This window comes from Cydia splendana, chromosome 11 (assembly GCF_910591565.1).
Source record: "Cydia splendana chromosome 11, ilCydSple1.2, whole genome shotgun sequence".
Classification (NCBI taxonomy): Eukaryota; Metazoa; Arthropoda; class Insecta; order Lepidoptera; family Tortricidae; genus Cydia; species Cydia splendana.
Window position 1 is genome coordinate 19,029,370 of NC_085970.1, and position 21,822 is coordinate 19,051,191.

Consider the following 21,822-nt stretch of genomic DNA (forward strand, 5'->3'; position numbering starts at 1 on the left):
AACATTACAAAAATGTATTTTCGAATTGACTTCGCCATTTTGATGTTCAACCGGAAACCAGAACAATCAAACTATTGCGGTTTCAAACATCCGCACGCCGCTAACTAGCCGACATCAAAGTGTCAACACGCCAAACGTCATTAGTTGACACGTGGCTGACGTGGCGCGCGCGCCGATGGTATCGCGATGGCAAATCCGACCGCAGGGTTTACAACCCCTGTCGCGTTCCGATTGCTTAACGAGCAGGCAACTTAATTTATTTGGCCAAGTTAACGTTTTTCGTAGTAACGTTATTTTCGTGTAACGACTTTGTATGAATAGTGAGAAAAGCAGAATATCACTTTTCATGTTAAGACAACTGCAGCTGCATAACGTTGCGGCGTCGTCGTTGCCGCCTCTGTATCTGTCAATTGCCTTGATTAAATGAGTGACTGTAGCCGCCATGCAGGTCAGGTCTCGACGACTCAAATAATAAGCTTCAATTCTTAGTGAACTGATATAATTTTCCAAAGTACTGGTTCTTGACTAAACGGTTAAATGCAGAAGTGGTGGTTATTGTATGATGAATAGAAGCTGATGAGAGAGTGATTTTGCATAATTTGAACAGTACATAATTGTTTTAAATATATTAGGTGCCTCTGATTGGCCGCGATACAAGATATGTGGAGCGCTGCTATTGGAGCTTTAGAAAAAGCCTCCGAATACTAGCCGAGCCCGGCGGCTACGTTTAACTACTGCATTGGAAATATTTGTAATACAATAATATGTTGCATTCGCAACAGTGACAGCAAACGTCACTAATTTTATCATGGGAAATGACTGATACAGCGGCGGCAACAACGACACGACACCGCGACAGTAATGCAGTTGACATCCGAACGTCACCTTTTTGCTCTGTTCTTAATCTAGCAATTTTCACGTAGGTAAGCAATTGGCCCGAAGAGCCAAAGGACCCAGAAACAGGATTTGTTTTATTACCAGCCGTGATTAGAAAAAATACTACAGAAAAAAACTGGATCCAAAAATAACATGAAGATTACATGAAGATAGAAATAGGTTCATGAAGAAAAACGAATAAGAAAATGTACCTACGATAATTAATAATGATGATATGTGAAATTTCGGTATTATAAATTAAATAGTTATATTGTATAATATTGTAAATAAAATTAATCATACCGATAATTTTGTGAGGCCCCACCATAGCCAGAGTTATACTGGTTCACCCGAACTATTCAAGCAAGTGGTATACAACCCCTGGCTATGGGCACGGGCAACATTTGAACAATTGCCGACCCCTGGCTCAGGGGCGCAGCGGTGGAACAATTAGTTGGCAGTTTTTAAGTGGCGCGTGATCAGTCATTAAAAAATAATAAATTATGACCCTTGTTTTTTTTTATTTGTACAAAGCTCGTTGAAGAATAATTTTTTTTACACGTTATGACGTGGGTTAATTAAACTTATTTTGTGTACCTGTTTTTTTTTACACGAAAATTTACCATATATTTACAGTTTTCTTTTCCTTTAGGCCAAATATTATGTGCTGGGTAGGTACCTATTCGATAACAAAACAAAAGAAGGAACACAGAAAGCACTTACTAAACCGACTACATATAATACAAAAATACTACATAAGTACATATAACATGTACGTTAATGAAAACTCGTCATACATTGTTCATTTTAATCTTTTTTCATTTACAAAGGGCTAATGCTCTTATCGTGAACAATGAACATGCAAATCCCAGCTCAATCAGACCTAAAAGCATTATCAGACGTAAAACATTGTTTAATACGGCATAAACAAAGCACGCGAAACGCAGCATCATCTCGATACGATCTTTGTTGCAGCGGTGCAGATCCGATTGGGCGAATGTTGCAACCCACAATTGCATTGCACGCATGTTCGCTTTATTTTGCATCTTTATAATATTGGTGTTTTATAAAAATGGTTCACTAAAAAGGTTTACTATCCCTTTTTAGACGCTTTGAATGCGACATATTCTTGGAAAACATTTTGGTGGGTTGATAGTTTTGCATGAACATAATATATTTTGCATGACTATTACTTACCGTAACTTTAATTTGGTTGAATTTTAAATAAAAGTGATTCGAACGATCAGTGAATTTTTGGCAAAATATATATATTTTTTGCTTTGAAATGCAATTTAATATAAATTATGTAGCAGATAATTTGCAAATAATTGAATAGCTATCGGAAAATTTAATTTTATTCCATTTTACAAACGAAAAATTTCGTTCTTCATAATAAAAATTCTATAATTTCCTTCACCAAAAAACAACAAATATCTAATAATCAAAGACCTTTGGAAATTTGTGGAGACCGCTCATTCTAATAACACTTACAACCAATAATGCTACTCTACGTATCTAAATTGCACAAATTGGACATACGACATAACGCTTTTAAACCTCAAAAGCACACATCACGGCGTATTACAATACTTGATAAAAACGCCAGATAAACGACCCAGCGGGGCGCAGAGGGTCAGCAGAATAATTAAGACTTCTTATTAGCGAGATTTGGAATTTTATGTCGACGGTGTTGTCGTAAAATTAAATGTAGGGGTGAAAGAACTTACTTTTGATGTGGATGTTTTAGTGGTGATTGAAAGGTGAAAGATGCGACACGGCCCATACTAGGGATGTTGCGGATGCTGATTTTTTGCGGATGCGGATATTTAAAGGCTCACATCAACACATGTCAACATTAGGTACTTAAAAAACGTCAAATATTACAAGTTTAGTAATTTTTATAAAAAAAACGAAACGTTTAGTATTTGTGCAAGAATATAGATGCGACATATTTAATAAACAGTAACTTGGCCGACTTTTCTGGTCTAGACGATTTCGGTATAGGTAATGACGAAATTACCTAGCACTTACGCCACCGCTAAGACGTTCCTGTACCGACTTGTTCGACATCCGCAGCCGTATAAGCTCCGCATCGATTTTATGCGGATGCGGATGTAGAAAATAATGCGGAAGATCCGCGTATGCGGATGCAGATGCGAATATTCGCAACATCCATGGCCCATACGTATAGTAAAAAAAATAGTTTTGTGCTAATTTTGTACCCGAGGCCCTACTGCGAGTAACGAAAATCGAAATATCCGCGAGAGTGATAGAAGCATATAAGGAAATTTCGATTTTCGGTTTTCGCGGTAGGGCTTCTTGTCACAGTGGCAATCAATATGAGAGTAGCTAGGGATTAGAGACAAGGTACGAAGTGACACATATTTAAATCACATTACTTGATAGAGTCAGACCAAGAAAAGTCTGCAGCGATTTTGGATAGCCCACGCGGTGCAAGTGTTATTTATACGTCATAATTTCATAGAAGTTAGACGTTTAAAATAACACTTGCACTGAGTGGGCTATCAAAATTCAAAATCACTGCAGACTTTTCTTGGTCTTACCCTAGTACATGCATACAATATGAAATACTTACAGTAGGTACCACTGGAGCAAATAATCATTGAGCCAATTTTTTTCTTGGTTTGGTTACAATAATAACATAATTAAATTGTTGAAGGGGTTTAATGACCTGTGTAAAGGTGGCCACTGACGAGCCTTCCAACAGTCCAAATAGCGTGGCTGCAATCCAAAATCGGTCCGTAAATGTCAAAAACGTATAATGTTTAATATTAGGATGCCATTTGGATGAATCCATTGTAACGGCATCCATTTGGAAGGCTCGTCAGTAGCCTGCTTAATTATTTTATAATTAAACAGTGTTTAACTATAAAAAAATTACAAAAACAATCTTACCTTCACAAAATAAAATAATTTAAAGACGATACGATGACACCTTCAGTGACTAAACTTATTCCAATATATATTTTATTGTACACTTAAATATGTCCTTGATTTAAAGTACGAGTACGTTCTTCACAGGGGTCTTGTGAAGATATTTGGGTACCTATTATCAGGTAGCAATAGCAGACGTGGCTCACTCCGCGATTTCGTCGCTTTGCTACAGGTAGCTAAAAGTACATCCGTTCCACACCAATTTTGTTGGCTAGCCATAAGCCGCGCGTGGCGCTGTCGCCACCTAGCGGCCATATCTGTCCTGATCGTAACAGACGCGTTTTGTCAGTGGGGAGACACTCCTGACTTCGGTCGAACTCGGCACCGTTCGGCTCAGCATTGCTCCGAGCAATTATTAGGGTTGGCACCACTTGACTTCCTTGTGCGTGCACGACCACAGATAAGATAATCCCTTGAATTTTGACAACCCTAAATAGCCGAAAGGGATAGTGCTATATACTAGCAAGGGATAGCATGATTCGACCCTGAATCGCTGTCAAACTTCGGGTTTGTAGGAAGTGTCCTTTCTGTACGGTAGTACTATTATTTCTTCTGTGGTTTTGTTAGAGAGTGAGTCTTCTATACCTAGTAGGTACTATTATTTATTCTGTGGCAATAGCAAAACAGTAGGTAGGTTAATTGGAAAATATGGAAAATATGTAATTATTCAGATTTACCTTTATTTGCCTACCGTACAGCTGTCGCGCCTGCCGCTAAATGTACAGAAAATGATAAACTCAAATGTCAAATTCAAATGACCACCTATCGTTTTAATGAAGCTGCAGGTACATACAGCAACAATCCTAACTGTACATCGGTGGACCTAATTACAAAAGGCATAAGGTCTACAGATGTACAGTTAACAGTGTGGTCGATGGTACAAGATATTTATATACTGTCTATTATAGGTAGGTACTACTTCAATGGTATTTCCACCAACTGTAACCTATATTTAACACACTTAGGTATAAACTGAAATAAATGTCATATACTAAGAAAAAGTGACCAAGGCCTCTAGTACCCCAGGCTGGAAATATTTTTTCTGAAATAATTTAATTTGTTCAAATACTTTAGTATTGATGGCAGCGCCATCTCTCTCGCTAACTCGGTATCACATGAGTGATCTAGTTAGAAGGTCCGAACCATACTGTTCTACCTTAGGGATGGCCAGGGGGCACCATAAGCCTTCAGTAAGAAGTGCATATACTTGGAAAAATTTGACCTATGCCGCTGTGGCCCGGTGGCCGAGTGGCTTAGGCACCTGCCGCGATAGCAGAGGACGCTGGTTCGATTCCAGCCTGGGGCACTAGAGGCCTTGGTCACTTTTTCTTAGTATATGACATTTATTTCAGTTTATAATTTATATAGTAGTGTTTCTACTTGATAAAAACAAATTAAAATATTTTTCTGAAATAATTTAATTTGTTCAAATACTTTAGTACACTTAGGTATATCAATCATAACATAACAAATACATGTTTAAGTTGAATATTATGGGAGAAGATCTTCTCCTAAGCATACCAAAGGCATAGAGTAATATAGGTAAGTAAAGAAATAGTGGTAACTCCATACATCAGTTTTCTTACCAAAACGCGTGTTATTTCGTAGTCGACATCTAACGTCAAGTAGTGGAACTATCAGTACCCCTACTTGATACCAGATGTCACAAGTGTAGCTGACGAAAATTGTACTACTAAAACAATTTACAACTAATATTATAAGAAGAAGGGATTGAAAATAGACTTCCAGTTAATTCGGTTATAATATTAGCTGAAAATTGTTGAGCATTAGAGTTTTCGTTCGCCGAGACATCTATTGTCAAATAGCAGTACTGATAAATTCCGCTACATGACGCTAGATGTTGACTACGAAATAACACGCGTTTTGGTAGAAAAAACTGATGTAAATGGAGTTACCACTTGTTTTTTTACTTAAAGGTTAAAGACTGGTCCACTTTGACCAGTTCTTCTTAAACAGACTTAAAAGCAAGAGCTAATCAAAAGCAGGAAAACTTAAATCCCAGTCATCGGGGCAATCTGCGGATCAGTCGACCGATCAGTCCGGCGATCAGATAACTGGTCTCGTTATTGCAACTCAGCGATGCAATAATTAATTCAGGATACATTGTGCAATCTGTTGTCGATATTAAAATGCATTTTAATGCAACAAGGAGAGAAGTAGAGTCGCTGATATTTAAATAATATTTGAATTAAATTAATAAAATGTAATCATCCTTCTCACCAAACTGACGGAAAGAGGACGAAGATTGTTTTTCTAGTGAATATAAGCTTATACATACATATATGTATTTGTATCTAAATTTCTTTATTACGTCCTGCAGCCTCCAATTTGATGTAAGTACCACATTAGATTTAGCGCTGTGAACGTGACTTTTACATAGAAAATATGAGCGTCTGATTTGCCAAAATGTATAAAACAGTATTTTTATGCGATTTCGGAGATGGTCTCATAGCAAAAGTTATTCAGTATGAATCTAATCACTTTGCACAATATAGCTAACATTAATAATTCAGCACAGGCCTCAACTGATGCACCGGACGGGGCTAATGCCCAACCATTGGACCTTCTATTATACGTAATTAAAACGTAAAAAAAAATGTTTTGAGGGTTGCGTCTCCACGCCTCCCCTGTTCCAGCCGCTACACACATTAGCGATTCATTTTGATATGTCATCGTAATGCCAGCCCCTCGCACTTTTATGCTATCCTTAGATAATCGACACGGGAACATTTGTTCCATCCACACTGTTAACTATTCCTCAACCTTATTTCAAAGACATTAAGGTTCAACATTGGTCAGTAAGTAAGCATTGTACATTTTTAACTATTCTTCAACCTTATGTCTAAGAGCTTAAAGTTCAACATTGCGCAGTAAGTGTAACCAAGCATTGTTTTCATTAGTAGAGGTTTTACCGAGGTGATAAAACGTTGTTTTTATTTTGCCGCGATGTAAAATGTAAATTTTGTATCGGTTGTAAAACTTGGTCGACCTTGTGCTTTGTTGTGTGCTCTTATTTCACTGTTTTTAATAATATACGTGTTTAGAGTCAAACCAATACAAGTCTGCAACGATTTTGACAGCACACGCAGTGCAAGTGTTATTTATACGTCATAATTTCATAGAAGTTTGACGTTTAAAATAACACTTGCACTGCGTGTACTATCAAAATCGTTGCAGACTTTTCTGGGTCTAATTCTACGCGTCATATTTTTATTATGCAATACATTGAATTAGACATCTGGGCTATTACCGCGAAAATCGAAGTTCGCAAATTGTGGGCATCTTTCTCTGTTACTCTAATTACGCCTTCATTGGAGTGAAAGAGAAAGATCCCCGCAATGTGCAAACTTCTGTTTTCGCTGTAGCCCCTCTGACATCAACTTTAATCATGTGAATTAAATCCTAAGCAAACATTAAAATTACATTTTTATTTAATTAATGATACTATTATTTCAATAGCTGCCATTAATAATACATATATTACAAAACTTTACGGTCTTAATCACATCAACACTGATTTATTAAATCTTATTAATGTGAGAAACACAACTAATCTCGAATACCAGCTTAATATTAATGTAAACATAAATTCAGGGAAACGTGGATAATTATAATCCAGAAACCTACGTTGAGCTAGGCAATCCATCTGGAAATAAGAATATGTCGACCAGTGACATTTTATTATGATCCCACTGAAAACATGAATATTATAATTAGGCCAAGTTCTTTTACAAGCATAAAAAGTACTGTTGCTTGCACCTGAAAAGCCAATTAATGCACTCGTCAACATTTAGAGTGGGTAAGACTCTAAATGTTGACGAGTGCCACTTGCACCATTCCACTAACCCGGGGTTAGCCGGTTAAACCGGAGTTACTATGGTTACCAGTTTAATTTGACACTGGGTTAATGGTTTAATCGCTTAACCCCGGGTTAGTGGGATGGTGCAAGTGGGCCTTATTCATATAACTTTATGGGCCTGATTTAGTTATACCAAAGACATATGTAACTCCGTATAAGATGAATAAAGTCTAAGAAAAAAACGTGCCTCGGAAATCAAGGTAAAGTCGTTCTCGGATAGATGGCGCACACACCTTTGTCCTATGGTCGGCTAGATGGCGTTGACGACACCGTTTCATATTTAACAATTTTAACACATAGGTATCAGTGAATGAACATGGGTCAAAATGATATAAAAATAATAAAACCATTTATATTTATATTTTTTTTTATTTTTTTATTTTTTTTTTATATATATTTTTTTCGATAGTTTTATACGTTTCCATTTTGAGTTGTAGTCGTGTGTCGATAGATGGCAGTAAATTTACTGTGACTACATAATTTACTATGACAGGACCCCTCTATACCATCTATTCTTTTTGGTTATACTATGTTTTATCGCTTTCTTACAAATATATAAGTCAAAATGATAGGCAACGACAAACAATTCATAGCTCATTCGGGCCAGTAACGCGTTTATGAAAAACGCCATTAAATGTTAGACCAATGTACCTACTAGGTATTAAAAAAAAATGTCGAAATAGCTAGATTAATTAAACAGAAATCTAGCTGATGTCTTATTTACCTCTACATCTCTGGTTTAATGACTGATTGATCAATATCAAAATAAGATATTTTGGTCAATAAACAACTGTTAGTGAAATTAAAAAAGGGGTTTAATTTGTAAACTAAATTTAAAAATTATAGGGATATAAATTAAGGTTTTTACAGGACAGAAAAGAAAGGAAGGATGGACAGGAAAAAAATGTTTGTCTGTAAAGTCGGTTTACGGACGATAATTTTGCGTGATAACGTCATAAGAAAACGTGGCCGTAACGTTACCATGGAGATTTGTCCACAACGTTACCATGGAGATTTGTCCACAACGTTACCATGGAGATTTGTCCACGTGACACTTTTTTGTGCATGCTACCGGAGTCATCGATTTATGAGACGTTATCACGTCAAAATATGGATTTAGCTAGAACTCGAAGGGTAATGTGTACGCATTTCTATGATGCTCGGTTTTTTCTTCAAACTTGGCCGTTCACACCGTCGTCTAGATTTCACCCAAGATCTTGCATTACGTCAATGTGACGTCTGTTTCATTATACGGATTTCTATCTACGTAAATAAAACATCCAATCTCCACCTTTATTCCCACAGTTTAAAGGTTATAATAGTTTAATATACAGGGATTAAACTATTTTGATATCGACTGTGGGTTTTAAATTATGTCACGGTATGTCCGGTCGTCAGTTCTAATCTCATTGTGAGTAACTCCTACATTTCCAACGCGTTTTGTTTGATCTTGATCCATTTCATCTTAATCTCGGCTAAGTAGCTTGTCAATTGTGGATGAGATTACACAATTTGGTCGCCGACACATAAAGGGGCCCACTGATTAACAGTCCGCCGGACGGTAACTGCCTGTCAGTTGTTCGGAACTGTCAAAATTTTGTTCTAACTGACAGGCCGATACTGTCCGGCGGACTGTTAATCAGTGGGCCCCTTTATAGATAAGTTATAATTTATAGGGAAAAGTGGAGTGGTTTACTTCTAACTCTTCTCCGTTCCGCTGGATTACAACCAATGCTATTTGGTTGATTACATGATTACCACACGTCTCATCTCCGCCTCAGTGGAAAGGCAGCCTTAAGGATGACTCACTTTAGACCGGGCCTTGTCCGGGCCGGAGCTTACGGCGCTTACTTTTCTATGACATGACAGGCGATCACGTAATGCTTTCCATAGAAAAGGATGCGCCTGAAGCTCCGGCCCGGACACGGGCCGGTCTAACGTGAGTCATCCTTTATGGTATCGTTTACAGACGATTCAAAAATCATAATTAATTATAGGGCCATTGGTGAATTTTCAACACGGATATACTTACGATAGATGTCGCTAGTCGCCTCCGTAAGGCATGAATGATATGGTCGAAACATTCGCTGTCAACAAGCATCCCTCGGTAGCTCAGTTGGTCGAGCGGCGGGCTGGTATCCCGGATTCACGGGATCAAGTCGCCCCCGAGACAGTAAGTTAAGATTTTGCCGTCACAAGCCTTACTAGTGCGATATATGCAAGAACAGAACAGAACAAAACAGAACAGAACAGAACAGAGCAGAACAGAGCATGAGCGTCAGCATATGAACTCGTCACCAGCCTTTCTTAACTTCGTTCCAACGAAGTGTTCCATGACTCACCACTTTTTTCTATATTTCTATGCATTATGGTACCGCGTGCAGACGTTTTTGCATTTAATAGTTTTAATACAAAATGAAAAATCATTTATTTACATACAAGATATATACAGTGGTACTACTAAACGAAATTAACTAGCTTAAATCTAAAATAGGCCCCTGAGGCATTGTACCAAGGATGCTGGCGGCATTTCCTCGCTGTATCGCAATGCTGATACGTTGTGCGAGGTAGCCGCCAGCTCTTCGGTCACCAGTTACGTCAACCAGACGCTACTGAATACAAAATTGAATTATAATAATCTTCTAGATTATCGTTTGATGCTCGTATGGTTGACAGATGCCCGTTATTTATATCGGGATCTTTATTGATCAGATCAAGGCGCCAAATCACGCCCAACTGTTTCTATTGGCAAAGCTTCCATTGTCACAGAAATATAGTGGAACCTCGATAAAATGATCTCAAGGAAAGTGCTAATCGTTATTGATTCGCTTCTTTAATTAGGTAATGATTTAGAATTACAGACTTAAAATAGAATCTGATAGTACCTAAGTACAAATACCTATGTATTTTGTTCCATTTAGACACAGAATTTAGTCCTTCACTTCAAAATATATATAACAATAAGATATCATATATTTTTCGGTCTAAAATTGCCGTGTAGAAAATACTTGGTTTTAGAGTTAAACATCTCTAGTCACGCGGCTTTTGGGGCTTTACAGGAATGACTAATGAACGCGGTGTAATTTTGTGTTATCCCTTACATACATGATACTGAAACATACAACCAATATTGATACCTAGCTATACCAAAGCGCCAGCCCATTTTCTTGAAATTAAGACTTTGTTGTGACGATATCAATTCTTAATTTAAATTATATTTATTGAACTTTAACAAAAAATATAATAAAAATTTTAACTAATAAGTACAATAAAAACATTAAAACTAACTATGATCATTTAAAAACTAAACTAAAATATTTTTTCTATTGTTGTTTAATTTTTAAGTAGGTTTATTTTAATGTTAGTTTAGTTTTGTAGGTAGTTTTAATTTTAGGTTACATTTACGTTATCTTCTCTGTTGTATTTGTTAATTATACCTATTATAATTAGATTAACTAAAATTAAAATAAGATTACTTAAACATTAAACTAATAAAGTGTATTTAAAGTGTATATGGTTGTCACTTTAGTTGTTTTGTATGAATATTGTACTTCATTAATCTAAGGATTAACAATGATTTAAAATTAAGAAGGTACGATTTATCGAGGTTCAACTATGCTAAAATTAGCACCCGTTCCATCATCCCTGTACGCCGGTCGGAAGGCACACCTGTGATGGAAAACAATATATTAAACCGCAGCTGGCATCTTCCATCAAATCACGCATTTTTACATCATCTCACACATTAATAACGCTATCAAAACGCGGTCGAAATGCCAAAACGACGCGCGTAAAATATAAGCACCAGATACCGCTATTAAATAAAAGTCTTTCTACATTAGATAAATCGCGAGCATCTGTCCCTTGCCGATTGCCATACGTTATGCACAGTTTGTTGTTTTTAATAAAAAGTTTAATCCGTTCGGTTATGACGGCAATTTGTCAGCGCGATGGAAAAACTTGCTCGATTACTGCTATTACGCTAAGCGGCCTTTCTGTACGCTCATTATGTCATGTTTATTTATGCATCTTTTGTTTTCCATTAGCGATTCTTCTTTCGAATCCATATTTTATATCCCTATATTACTGTCAGCAGTAAAAGAATAAAACCATCTTGAATTTTGCATTCTTTCCGGCCGTTTTCATCACCCAATAACGTCGTGTCCTGTACAACCATTAACAGATCAATGCGTGCTTAATGAAGAGCTGGTAAAATGTATACTGTATTCGTCAAGCTCTTGGCAATTAATTGAACTTCTTTATTTGTCCGTATGCTTTACGGTCTCTGAGATTTAGTGCGGTCTCAGTTTGATTTGTCGTCGTTTCTTTGTTGTGAGCGTATATTGTGAGGGTGTGGAAGGAGTGATATCTGGTGAAACGGCTTTTTGAGACAAATTGTTATGGGGAGCGGCGTTTACCGACGCATTTAACTTGGACATAATCGCGATTGTAATGAAGCATTAGTCTGTGTCGATTTTATAGGCGAGGCATTTTTTCATGACATTCATTTCTGCAACGGTTGATACATTCGCTTGTGGTGCCGTTATTATTTGACAGTTTAATGTTTTGTTTTCGCACCCAAATACTTCAGCACCGTATTCAAGTATGTTAGGAAGTTAAACAAGTTATTGTTGAGTAACCAACTATCACTGATTTGAGTAAGATGCCCTCCTCCTTCTTCCTCGCATTGTCCCGGCATTTTGCCACAGCTCATGGGAGCCTGGGGTCCGCTTGACAACTAATCCCAAGAATTGGCATAGGCACTTGTAAAAAAAACAACGAAAGCGACTGCCATCTGACCTTCCAACCCAGGGGGGCGATTTTTGAATTTCGACCGCTCGATTTCGTGTATTTCGTTCAATAATATCTCCACTACTAGGCATTTAAATTCTACTAATAGATTTGAAAACGAGTGGTCAATACCACTCGATTCCAAATATCTATCGCTCGTATTTCAAAAATTAACATTTTGCCGTTTTCCACCGGTTTTCGAGTGACGAAATCGAGTGATCGAAATTCAAAAATCGCCCCCCAGAGGGTAAACTAAGGCCTTATTGGGATTAGTCCGGTTTCCTCACAATGTTTTCCTTCACCGAAAAGCGACTGGTAAATATCAAATGATATTTCGTACATAAGTTCCGAAAAACTCATTGGTACGAGCGGGAGTTTGAACCCGCGACCTCCATATTGCAAGTCGCACGCTCTTACCGCTAGGCTAGGCCACCAGCGCTTCGCTAGGCCACCAGCGCTTATTCGATGCCCGCTTAGTAAGATGCCCTCCTACTTTCCGAAATTAGTTGAATCTTCTCTGTGTCATTTAAAAGGGTATCTAGAGTATCAGGTTCTTTAACATCATTAGGTACCTATACTGCATCAAGTGAATTTTAGTCAACAACCTCAAATATTTCAATTTTATTATGAGCAGGTAGTAATCATGCCAGCAAGTACCTATACTTATAACTAAGGTTCATCCACATATTACGTCACAGCAACAGGGGGGGGGGGGGGGGGGGGTTGAAATTTTGTGTGATGTAATAATGGATGACCCCTAATGAGCCAGAACGACATCCCCGTCATTCTATCCGCCCTGCGTTTTAGATTAGCAAAATATACTTCATGTTACAGAACGCGCTTATTTTCATACTAAAAGTATTTTATTAATTGTTCCAGAATATCGGCAATGTGACAGCTGAATTGGAGTTCCAAAGACTGCAGCAGGAGCAACTGAGGAGACAGGAGCTGGTCCGGCGCGGGCAGCATGGCCTGTATCCTGGGCCGCCGCTGTCTCTACTGCCGATGTTGGAGCAGATGAGGGCTCAACAGCCAAATGTGAGTATTTTTGTTTGATCCTTGTATAGTACTGTTTAAGAGAGTTCCAAAGACTGCAGCAGGAGCAACTGAGGAGTCAGGAGCGGGTGCGGCGCGGGCAGCATGGCCTGTACCCTGGGCCGCCGCTGTCTCTACTGCCGATGTTGGAGCAGATGAGGGTTCAACGGCCAAATGTGAGTATTTTTGTTTGATCCTTGTATAGTACTGTTTAAGAGAGTTCCAAAGACTGCAGCAGGAGCAACTGAGGAGACAGGAGCTGGTCCGGCGCGGGCAGCATGGTCTGTACCCTGGGCCGCCGCTGTCTCTGCTACCAATATTGGAGCAGATGAGGGCTCAACAGCCAAATGTGAGTATTTTTGTTTGATCCTTGTATAGTACTGTTTAAGAGAGTTCCAAAGACTGCAGCAGGAGCAGCTGAGGAGACAGGAGCTGGTCCGGGGCGGGCAGCATGGCCTGTACCATGGGCCGCCGCTGTCTCTACTGCCGATGTTGGAGCAGATGAGGGCTCAACAGCCCAAAGTAAGTTCTTGACCGTTTCTGATACTTCTCTGATGCTGTTTAACACACTCACTGCCAAGAACCGGCAAGGTGGGCTTATTTTGTTAAGGAACAAAGTGTTAAGGAACGTGATCAAAAGCGTCCCAAACACACTCATATAGTTAGATCTTAGAACAAACTGATTGCAACTACAATTGATAGCCTTTTATTGAAATGATTCCATAGAGTTTGCCACTGATCTTTTATCAAAGATGTGTAATACGCAATACATATGTTTACATGCGTACAACATGCAATATCCATTTTAACTAGGGTTTACAATCCGGATCCGAAATGTATGAAATTATCCGGATCTGGTGATCCGCGGATCTTCCCATACATTTCGGATCCGTCGTGCAAACCCTAATTTAAACCAAACAATAGTCTTTTTTTTTAACAGTTGGACACGCTTAAGGTGGCTAGTTTTTAGTATTTCGTTCTTGTTCAAAAAGTCTTGCAATTTGATGAGATAACATAATAAGCAAGATATGTTATAAAATAGCGTTCGTTTCCTGCCCATTTGATGTGTTTCTTGTACTAGATAGACGATTAGATAACTTCCTTTAATTAGCACGATTCGAAAAACTAACAGTCAACGGTTTTTGATGAGGCAACTGGAACTGGACAAAGCTTCTCGTAAAATGCCTTCTTCACATTAAGTAATCGTTAGCCATATCTATGCGAATATGCGATAAACTCATGTATGTAACTCTTAAAGAGTGAGGGAGTAACGGCTAATATTACTCCTAAGGGATTGAGTTATTTTGTTTTAAATGTATGTCATAAAAAAGCTTTAGAATGAATACACCAAATTTTCTGTAAACCAAAGGGGAGTTTTACCGCATAAAGTAAACGTAACACAGGAATTTCATTTAGATGTCCTATTACCTATGTATTTATATGAAAATGGCAGTAAAAATGTGTGTTGCCCATTTAATTCAAAATAAAGTAGGTAGGTACTAAATATAGAATAAATAGTATACATAACACTTTAAACTCTCGCGTTTTGTACACATGTTTAATTAGTTTAATTACACAAACATTTCATTACATTTCGGGTAGTTTAGTGGTGTTTTATTTATATCTCCGTTAACATTTGCTGGGACGTCAGTCTTTCCGTGACCACAGCTGGTGCAACTCAGCTGAAACGTCGGAATTTAAGGTAAAAACAATGAAATTACATCGCGGTAGAGCCATTTGTGTAGTTAAATAGTTTCTATACACTTTATTTCACACCTCAAAAAGCAATAGTTCCAGATTTAGAGGTGGACAACAGGAAGTCGCTAAAATGCGGTCTCTTCTATACAATTTAAATATAATACTTAAATACTATAATAATCAGAACGGAGCCAATTTGAGAGTCATATTCACAACTAACTATCTTTCTCAGCGCTGAAGATGAAAACGAAAGTTGTATAATTACAAAACCGGTGTGTTATGCAAAATGGACCCTGGCGGTGATCCATCATCCAGTTTGGACTATAAAGATTACTTGAAGGTTGATGTAACATCCGATTGAGGAAACTTTGGCGCTGACCGCCTTTTAATTGTTTAACGAAGATGTAACATGTTTTCATTACTTATTATTAACATACGTCGCACTCCAGCGGGCATTTTGCGGGCATGTCATTGGTAATTAAGGTTCACAAATCAATTTTCGAGCTGTCACAATAAAGTATTTGTACTTAGTATTTGTAATATGCAATTCCAAATACCTTAGCAACTAAAGTTGTACGTTAGTTAGGTATCTATTTTTTATAACCATTCAATTTTAAATAAAAATAAGGTTGAATAATATATAGTATATTTGATATAACAACTTACTTTTTAAGCATATTATGCGAATATATTATTAATCTTTTTTCCTAAATTTTTGTCAGTCAAGGTTCTTCGTCATGTCAGCTATTTATTAGATGTTTTAAGTAGCCACTTAAATGCACTTATCGCTTCAAAGAGTATTTACACATTTAAGATTGATACATGATAACTGGTATATTACAAATACTAAGTAGGTACAGTCAGCTGCAGAGAAAAGGGTGGTACCTTCTCTCGGTTCACAAGCAATTAGTAAACATGCTTCTCGGTGACTTTCTAGAACAGATACCTTCTAGAAATGGGACCTTATGGGACTAAAACTAGTACATATATATACATTAAAATGTTAATTGTTTAACATAATACAAATTTGCCTAATACAGCTAAGCTTTCAATCAGTTCGTAGCTACTATACAACACTTGACACTTCTTACCAACAGCACAAGCCTCTATTGAAAAGACCTATAAATGCCGCATTTATTAAATTTTTGCCACCCCATTGCTGCCAAAAACTGACCGCGTGATTTGGCTCGCACCGCCCCTCGCGGTCCCTCTAATTGCCCGTATAATGAGTGTGACACGATACGGCCAATTTTTTATAATACCTGTACAAAAGTGTGTCAACTAATTTTGCAAACAAAATTGGCGGGCGATGTAACAAATTCTTTTTGAATTTACTTAGGCGTCATATTCGATAACAGTCACCTATATTACAGACGTAAATAAGTATACAGCCGATTTGATGACAACTAAAGGACATGTCATTTTCTATGACGGCTGATCGGTGATCACGTGGTGCTTTCCATAGAAAACGAAGCGGCTGAAGCTCCAACCCGGCCCCGGCCCGGTCTAGCGTGAGTCATCCTTAACGGAAAATCTGTTACTCTACAAGTCTACATTCTCGCATCATCATACATTCGTTGAATTAATTCACTAAAACGCTAATAACGATTTTATCCTTTAAGTATCGCGTCTTAGTAGTAGTATAGTAGTAAAACACTTTATTGAACAAAAATCAAAACAAAACAAGAAAAATAACATTCGTCATTAGTACAAAGGCGAACTTATCCCCTACTTAGTACCTATGTACCTACTTAGTACTTAGTACCTATGTATTTGTTAGTTTTCATTGTTCTCATCTTTCTTGTATCTACAGGTGGGTTCCCCCTGGCCGGCGACCGCGCAGCTAGCACAACTGACCGCCAGCGCGCGCTCGCCGCCGCCGGACCCCGACGCGCCCCTCAACCTCAGCAAGCAGCGCTCCCCATCCCCCGCGCCAATGATGCTGCCCCGCTTCGTGCCGTACCCACCTGTGCCGGACTCCCCCCAATACAGCATGCAGAAGGACGATGATTACAATGCGCAGTGTAACAGTAAGTTTAATATAGCTTCTACTTGTGATGCTACAGTGTAGAGTTCTCCTTTAAAAGAAGTGAACAGTAGGGTATTTGACTGTATTTAAAATAAATTATTTTACCCCATGCATGAAATAAAGCACCTGAAGATTAATAGAGGAACGTGGACAGCAGTTATTTTTAGACACAATTTCTATTTTAAAACCCGTATAAAACTATAAAGAGTAGGTAATTTGATCGTGACGTCACATGCTAGTGTTTAAATAAATTCCATACTAGCAAAATCGTTTTGACAGTTCGAAAAAAGAAACTGATTTGACTTGTAGTCAAATACCCTATTTTTTTAATGACGTGTATGTGACATGCTGGAGATTCGAACGTCAATACTAGTCAATAGGTTAGATTTGAACGTCAATAAATAGGTTACAATGAATGCTTACTATCAGTTTGTATGCATGTTTGCCTTGTGCGCTTGGCTAGGATTATATGGAGACCTAGATTCTCCGACATATGGTGCATGAGTGACTAAAAATATGTGAATTAAATCGTTAAACTATTATAGGTAGCTAATGTTAGTATGACTCAAGACAGTTAAAATTTGATGTTTAGAGTTACTGACCAAGAAAAGTCTGCAGAGATTTTGACAGCACACGCAATGCCAGTGTTATTTTATACGTCATAATATCAAAGATGTTTGACGTTTAAAATAACACCTGCACTGCGTGTGTTGTCAAAATCTCCCCAGACTTTTCTTGGTCTAACTCTAGAAACGTATCTCCACATTCAAATTCGATTAGGTTCATTCTACGGTCACTCACACGATTCAAACCGTTGGACAACTGGACAACACCAAAAGCGGCGGTATCTAAGATGATTGGAAAACATGATAATACAATTAAAGTTTCGTACCTGCTTATCATGTTATCTGTCAATCCGTCTACTAAACTGGTTTGTGGTTTTGACAAAACACTTGTTTTAAGAATCGAGTCACCTCTGACACAAACATCAAAGGAAACAATAACCGGTTGCCGATGACACAGATTATAAATAGAAAATTAAAAATCTTCGTTTGAATGTGAATCAGACTTCTTTGCTTAAAAATGAAATGTCCCAAACGGTTTAATGCCGTTAAATTTTAGTACTTTGCGTCAAAGTTTAGTTTTGTTGTTCAACCTTATACGTATGACGGTTAAAGTAGCTATCTAGAAAAAAATAAGCTAGATATTTGGAACGATACCAGTTACAATTTCATAATTATCTAAGAACGATCCAAAAGGTTGATAGACATGTGTTTGTCTATTGTCTACAAACTAACAAAAAAACTAAGTAACTAACTACCAAACTACACAAACTCTTTTAACAAACTTAAGAAAATAGGAAATAATACACATTGTACATTATTCCGAAAAGGAGGGCTGTCGAGTGTGTTAAAGACGGCCGCGTTACAGCGAGATCGTTTAGAAATACGAGTAAAGCAAGCCAGCGGTCCCTGACAAAATATGTGTATCTACTTGCACCATCCCACTAACTCGGGGTTAACCCGTTAAACCGTTAACACAGTGTCAAGTTGTGCTGGTAACCATGGTAACTCCAGGTTTAACCGGTTAACTCTGGGTTAGTGGGAAGATGCAAGTGGCGCTTACAGTTCTCAAAATTGCGAGAATTTTTCATGTTGTAAAAATTAACAATCTCATCAAATTTCTAGGTCACTCTTTATCTAAATAGTCCAAACGCATAATCGCCGATTGTGATCATTCTCTTCCACAGTTTAGAATGACGTCCCCTGCGTCACTAATACGTAAGTGTTCCCAAAATATGAGCGCGGCTGTCTAACCAAATCATTTATTAGCGCGTTACGGGACATAACGTTGTCAAATTTAAAAGTCCACAAGGTCCTATCGACTGATATATTCGACGCGCGACGTTCAAATTGGCTGATTAATATCGATTTTGTTTTAACAAAACGGACGATGTAAAACAGAGATGTTTAATAGTTGGTGTAATTTTAGTTATGGGACTCTGGTTTTAGTCCTATTTGTAGTTTTAAATTGAACAGCTGACTTGTTCGCGGACATAAAAGAAGCATTATTTGTAGATATATGAGTAAACTGCTTAATTGAGATGTAGATAAATGTTGTTTTATAAAACTAACGAAAATAATCTAAATCAAGTCTTTATTCTAAAAACATCATTAAGATTTTTATTTATGTATGTATTAAATTTATTTTTTGGTTCAATATACCTACAGTTAACAAATAGAGACACTATCAGAAAAGTAGTAATTTCCATGCGTGCCGACTGCCGTAGCGTAGGTACAGTCGCCATCAGATATATCGGAGCGGCCAAGGTGCTCACAAATATCGGAACACGCCTCTATTGTCAGGGCGTTAGAGCGCGTGTTCAGATATTGTGAACACTTTGGCCGCTCCGATATATCTGATGGCGACTGTACTAATTATGTTGATTAATAATTACTTATAATAGGTACCTTTCTTGAATTTTTACTACAAATTTTCATTAATTTTTACCAACTTTTAATTTACCAATGTTTAAAACAGAACTCGCGACTTTAATATTAAAAAAGTTAAAACCATGACCTGCCCTAACAGATCCACTTTTATCATAGATAACACAGATTGCAAAACAATATGGCTGCCAAGTTTAGGGCAGAGGAAAAACATCTTACACAATAATGCTCCAACATTAACCTTGTGTCAGACAAACTTACGAAATGATAATCACTCTGACAAATAGAAAAATATTGTAAAATTAATAATTGAATCGTCTGTAGATAGATTTAGACCAAGAAAACTCTGCAGCTAATATGCAAGCGTTATTATAAAAGTCAAACTTCTAAGAAATTATGACATATAAATAGCACTTGCACTGCTTGGGCTATCAAAATCGCTGCAGACTTTTCTTGGTCTATTTCTTTTTATTTGAGGTGTTTTTCTCGAAGTGTAAGTACCTACTTAGAGTCTGTTCGGATAGAGAAGAGTCGTAGAATGTATTGGGCCTCATACATTCCACGACTCTTCTCTTTTCGCACAGACTCTAACTTAGTTTAGTAGACTCTAACTAGGTTTAGTTATTAACCTACACCCACAGAATCGATAAGTGAACTTTCCAGTCAGAGATGACAAGCGTACATCGACCAACGTCAAGCGAAAAGAAAAAGTCATCATATACAATGCAGTTACAGTTAGACCAAGAAAAGTCTGCAGCGATTTTGATGCCCACGCAGTGCAAGTGTTATTTATAATTTCATAGAAGTTTGACGTTTAAAATAACACTTGCTCTGCGTGAGCTATCAAAATCTCTGCAGACTTTTCTTGGTCTAACTCTATAAATAAAGCGTTTCTTCAATATAATCCACTTAACTAAATCCTTAACCCTAAACAAATTTACCCGCAAAACAAGACGCTCCCATTTCATATTTACGAAACCACGAAAATAAACAGGGATTTAGATAAATGTGGTCCAACTCAGAAATGTGAAAATTGACCAACGGCCCATGTCGCCGCTATCCGTTTAATTGCTAAATATAATTAATACATCGTGTACTCTAAAACAGTTATATTCTGGAATCGAAAGTGATATAGGTCACGTAGATTTCGTGTGAAATGTTTGAATCTCATAATAATTTCTAATCTCACTGATGTATTTACGTTAGCAGTTCGGGCATTTTTTTTCTTTATCGTCTTAATATTAATTGTTTGGAGCTCCTTTTTGTCAATGCGAGAAAAAAACGTGTTTTTGTGACGGAACTGGTTCAGGGTTTAATGAATGAATGAAAATCTTTATTGAATGAAAATGCCTAAAATATTAGTTGCTACATTAGCTACTGCCCATTTTTATTGAGAGCCTGTTGTGTCCCACTGCTGGGCAAAGGCCTCCCCCCGTTTTTTCCATTCTTCCCGGTTTTGAGCAGTCTTCGGCCATTCTTTTAAAAAGGAGTCTAGCTCGTCTCGCCATCGCCGACGTGGTCTGCCAAATCCCCGTTTTGAGCTGGGCTGCCACTCTGTGGTAATCTTGGCCCACAGCTCACTCGGCATACGACAGCCCAGCCCCACTTCAGCTTAGCCGCTTTCCGAGTTACATCGATGACTTGTGTTCTTGAGCGCAGCGTGGTGTACCGGATACGATCCATTAATTTTACACCTAATATGCTGCGCTCCATTGCTCGCTGGCAAACCCCGACTTTGGACTTCTGAGACGCTGTCAAAGACCAAGTTTGTGCACCGTAGGTGAGAATTGGAAGTATGCACATGTCCATGAGTCTTCTCTTAAGTGATAATGGGAGATCACTTTTCATGAGATGTTTCATGGACCAATAGCTCCTCCAGGCGTTTTCAGTCCGTCTTTCGACTTTCATCTCTCCATTTATCATAAAAAAATTATAAGTTTTTTGCATTTCTTTCCGCCTATTTTTTTTTATCGATTACTAATATGATAAATCAAGGTCCACACTTGGCAACGCGTAGATACTCTTCGCATTAGCGAATTTTTCTGTCAGGCCCCGTAGACAACATGTCAATCGCTAACGCTCCGTAGCGAACGAAAGGCAACTGTCAC

The 21,822-nt window shown here is 37.8% G+C and overlaps 1 protein-coding gene across 1 annotated transcript in view; it reads left to right on the forward strand.

Annotated features, from left to right (window-relative positions):
- The window catches only part of LOC134794963 (transcription factor egl-13), a 313,114-nt gene that overhangs the window by 282,327 nt on the left and 8,965 nt on the right, over positions 1-21,822 (forward strand). Inside the window, exons 4-5 of the mRNA XM_063766836.1 lie at positions 13,382-13,552; positions 17,049-17,265. Coding sequence (XP_063622906.1) covers positions 13,382-13,552; positions 17,049-17,265 — 388 coding nt within the window. The remainder of the gene's footprint in view (positions 1-13,381; positions 13,553-17,048; positions 17,266-21,822) is intronic.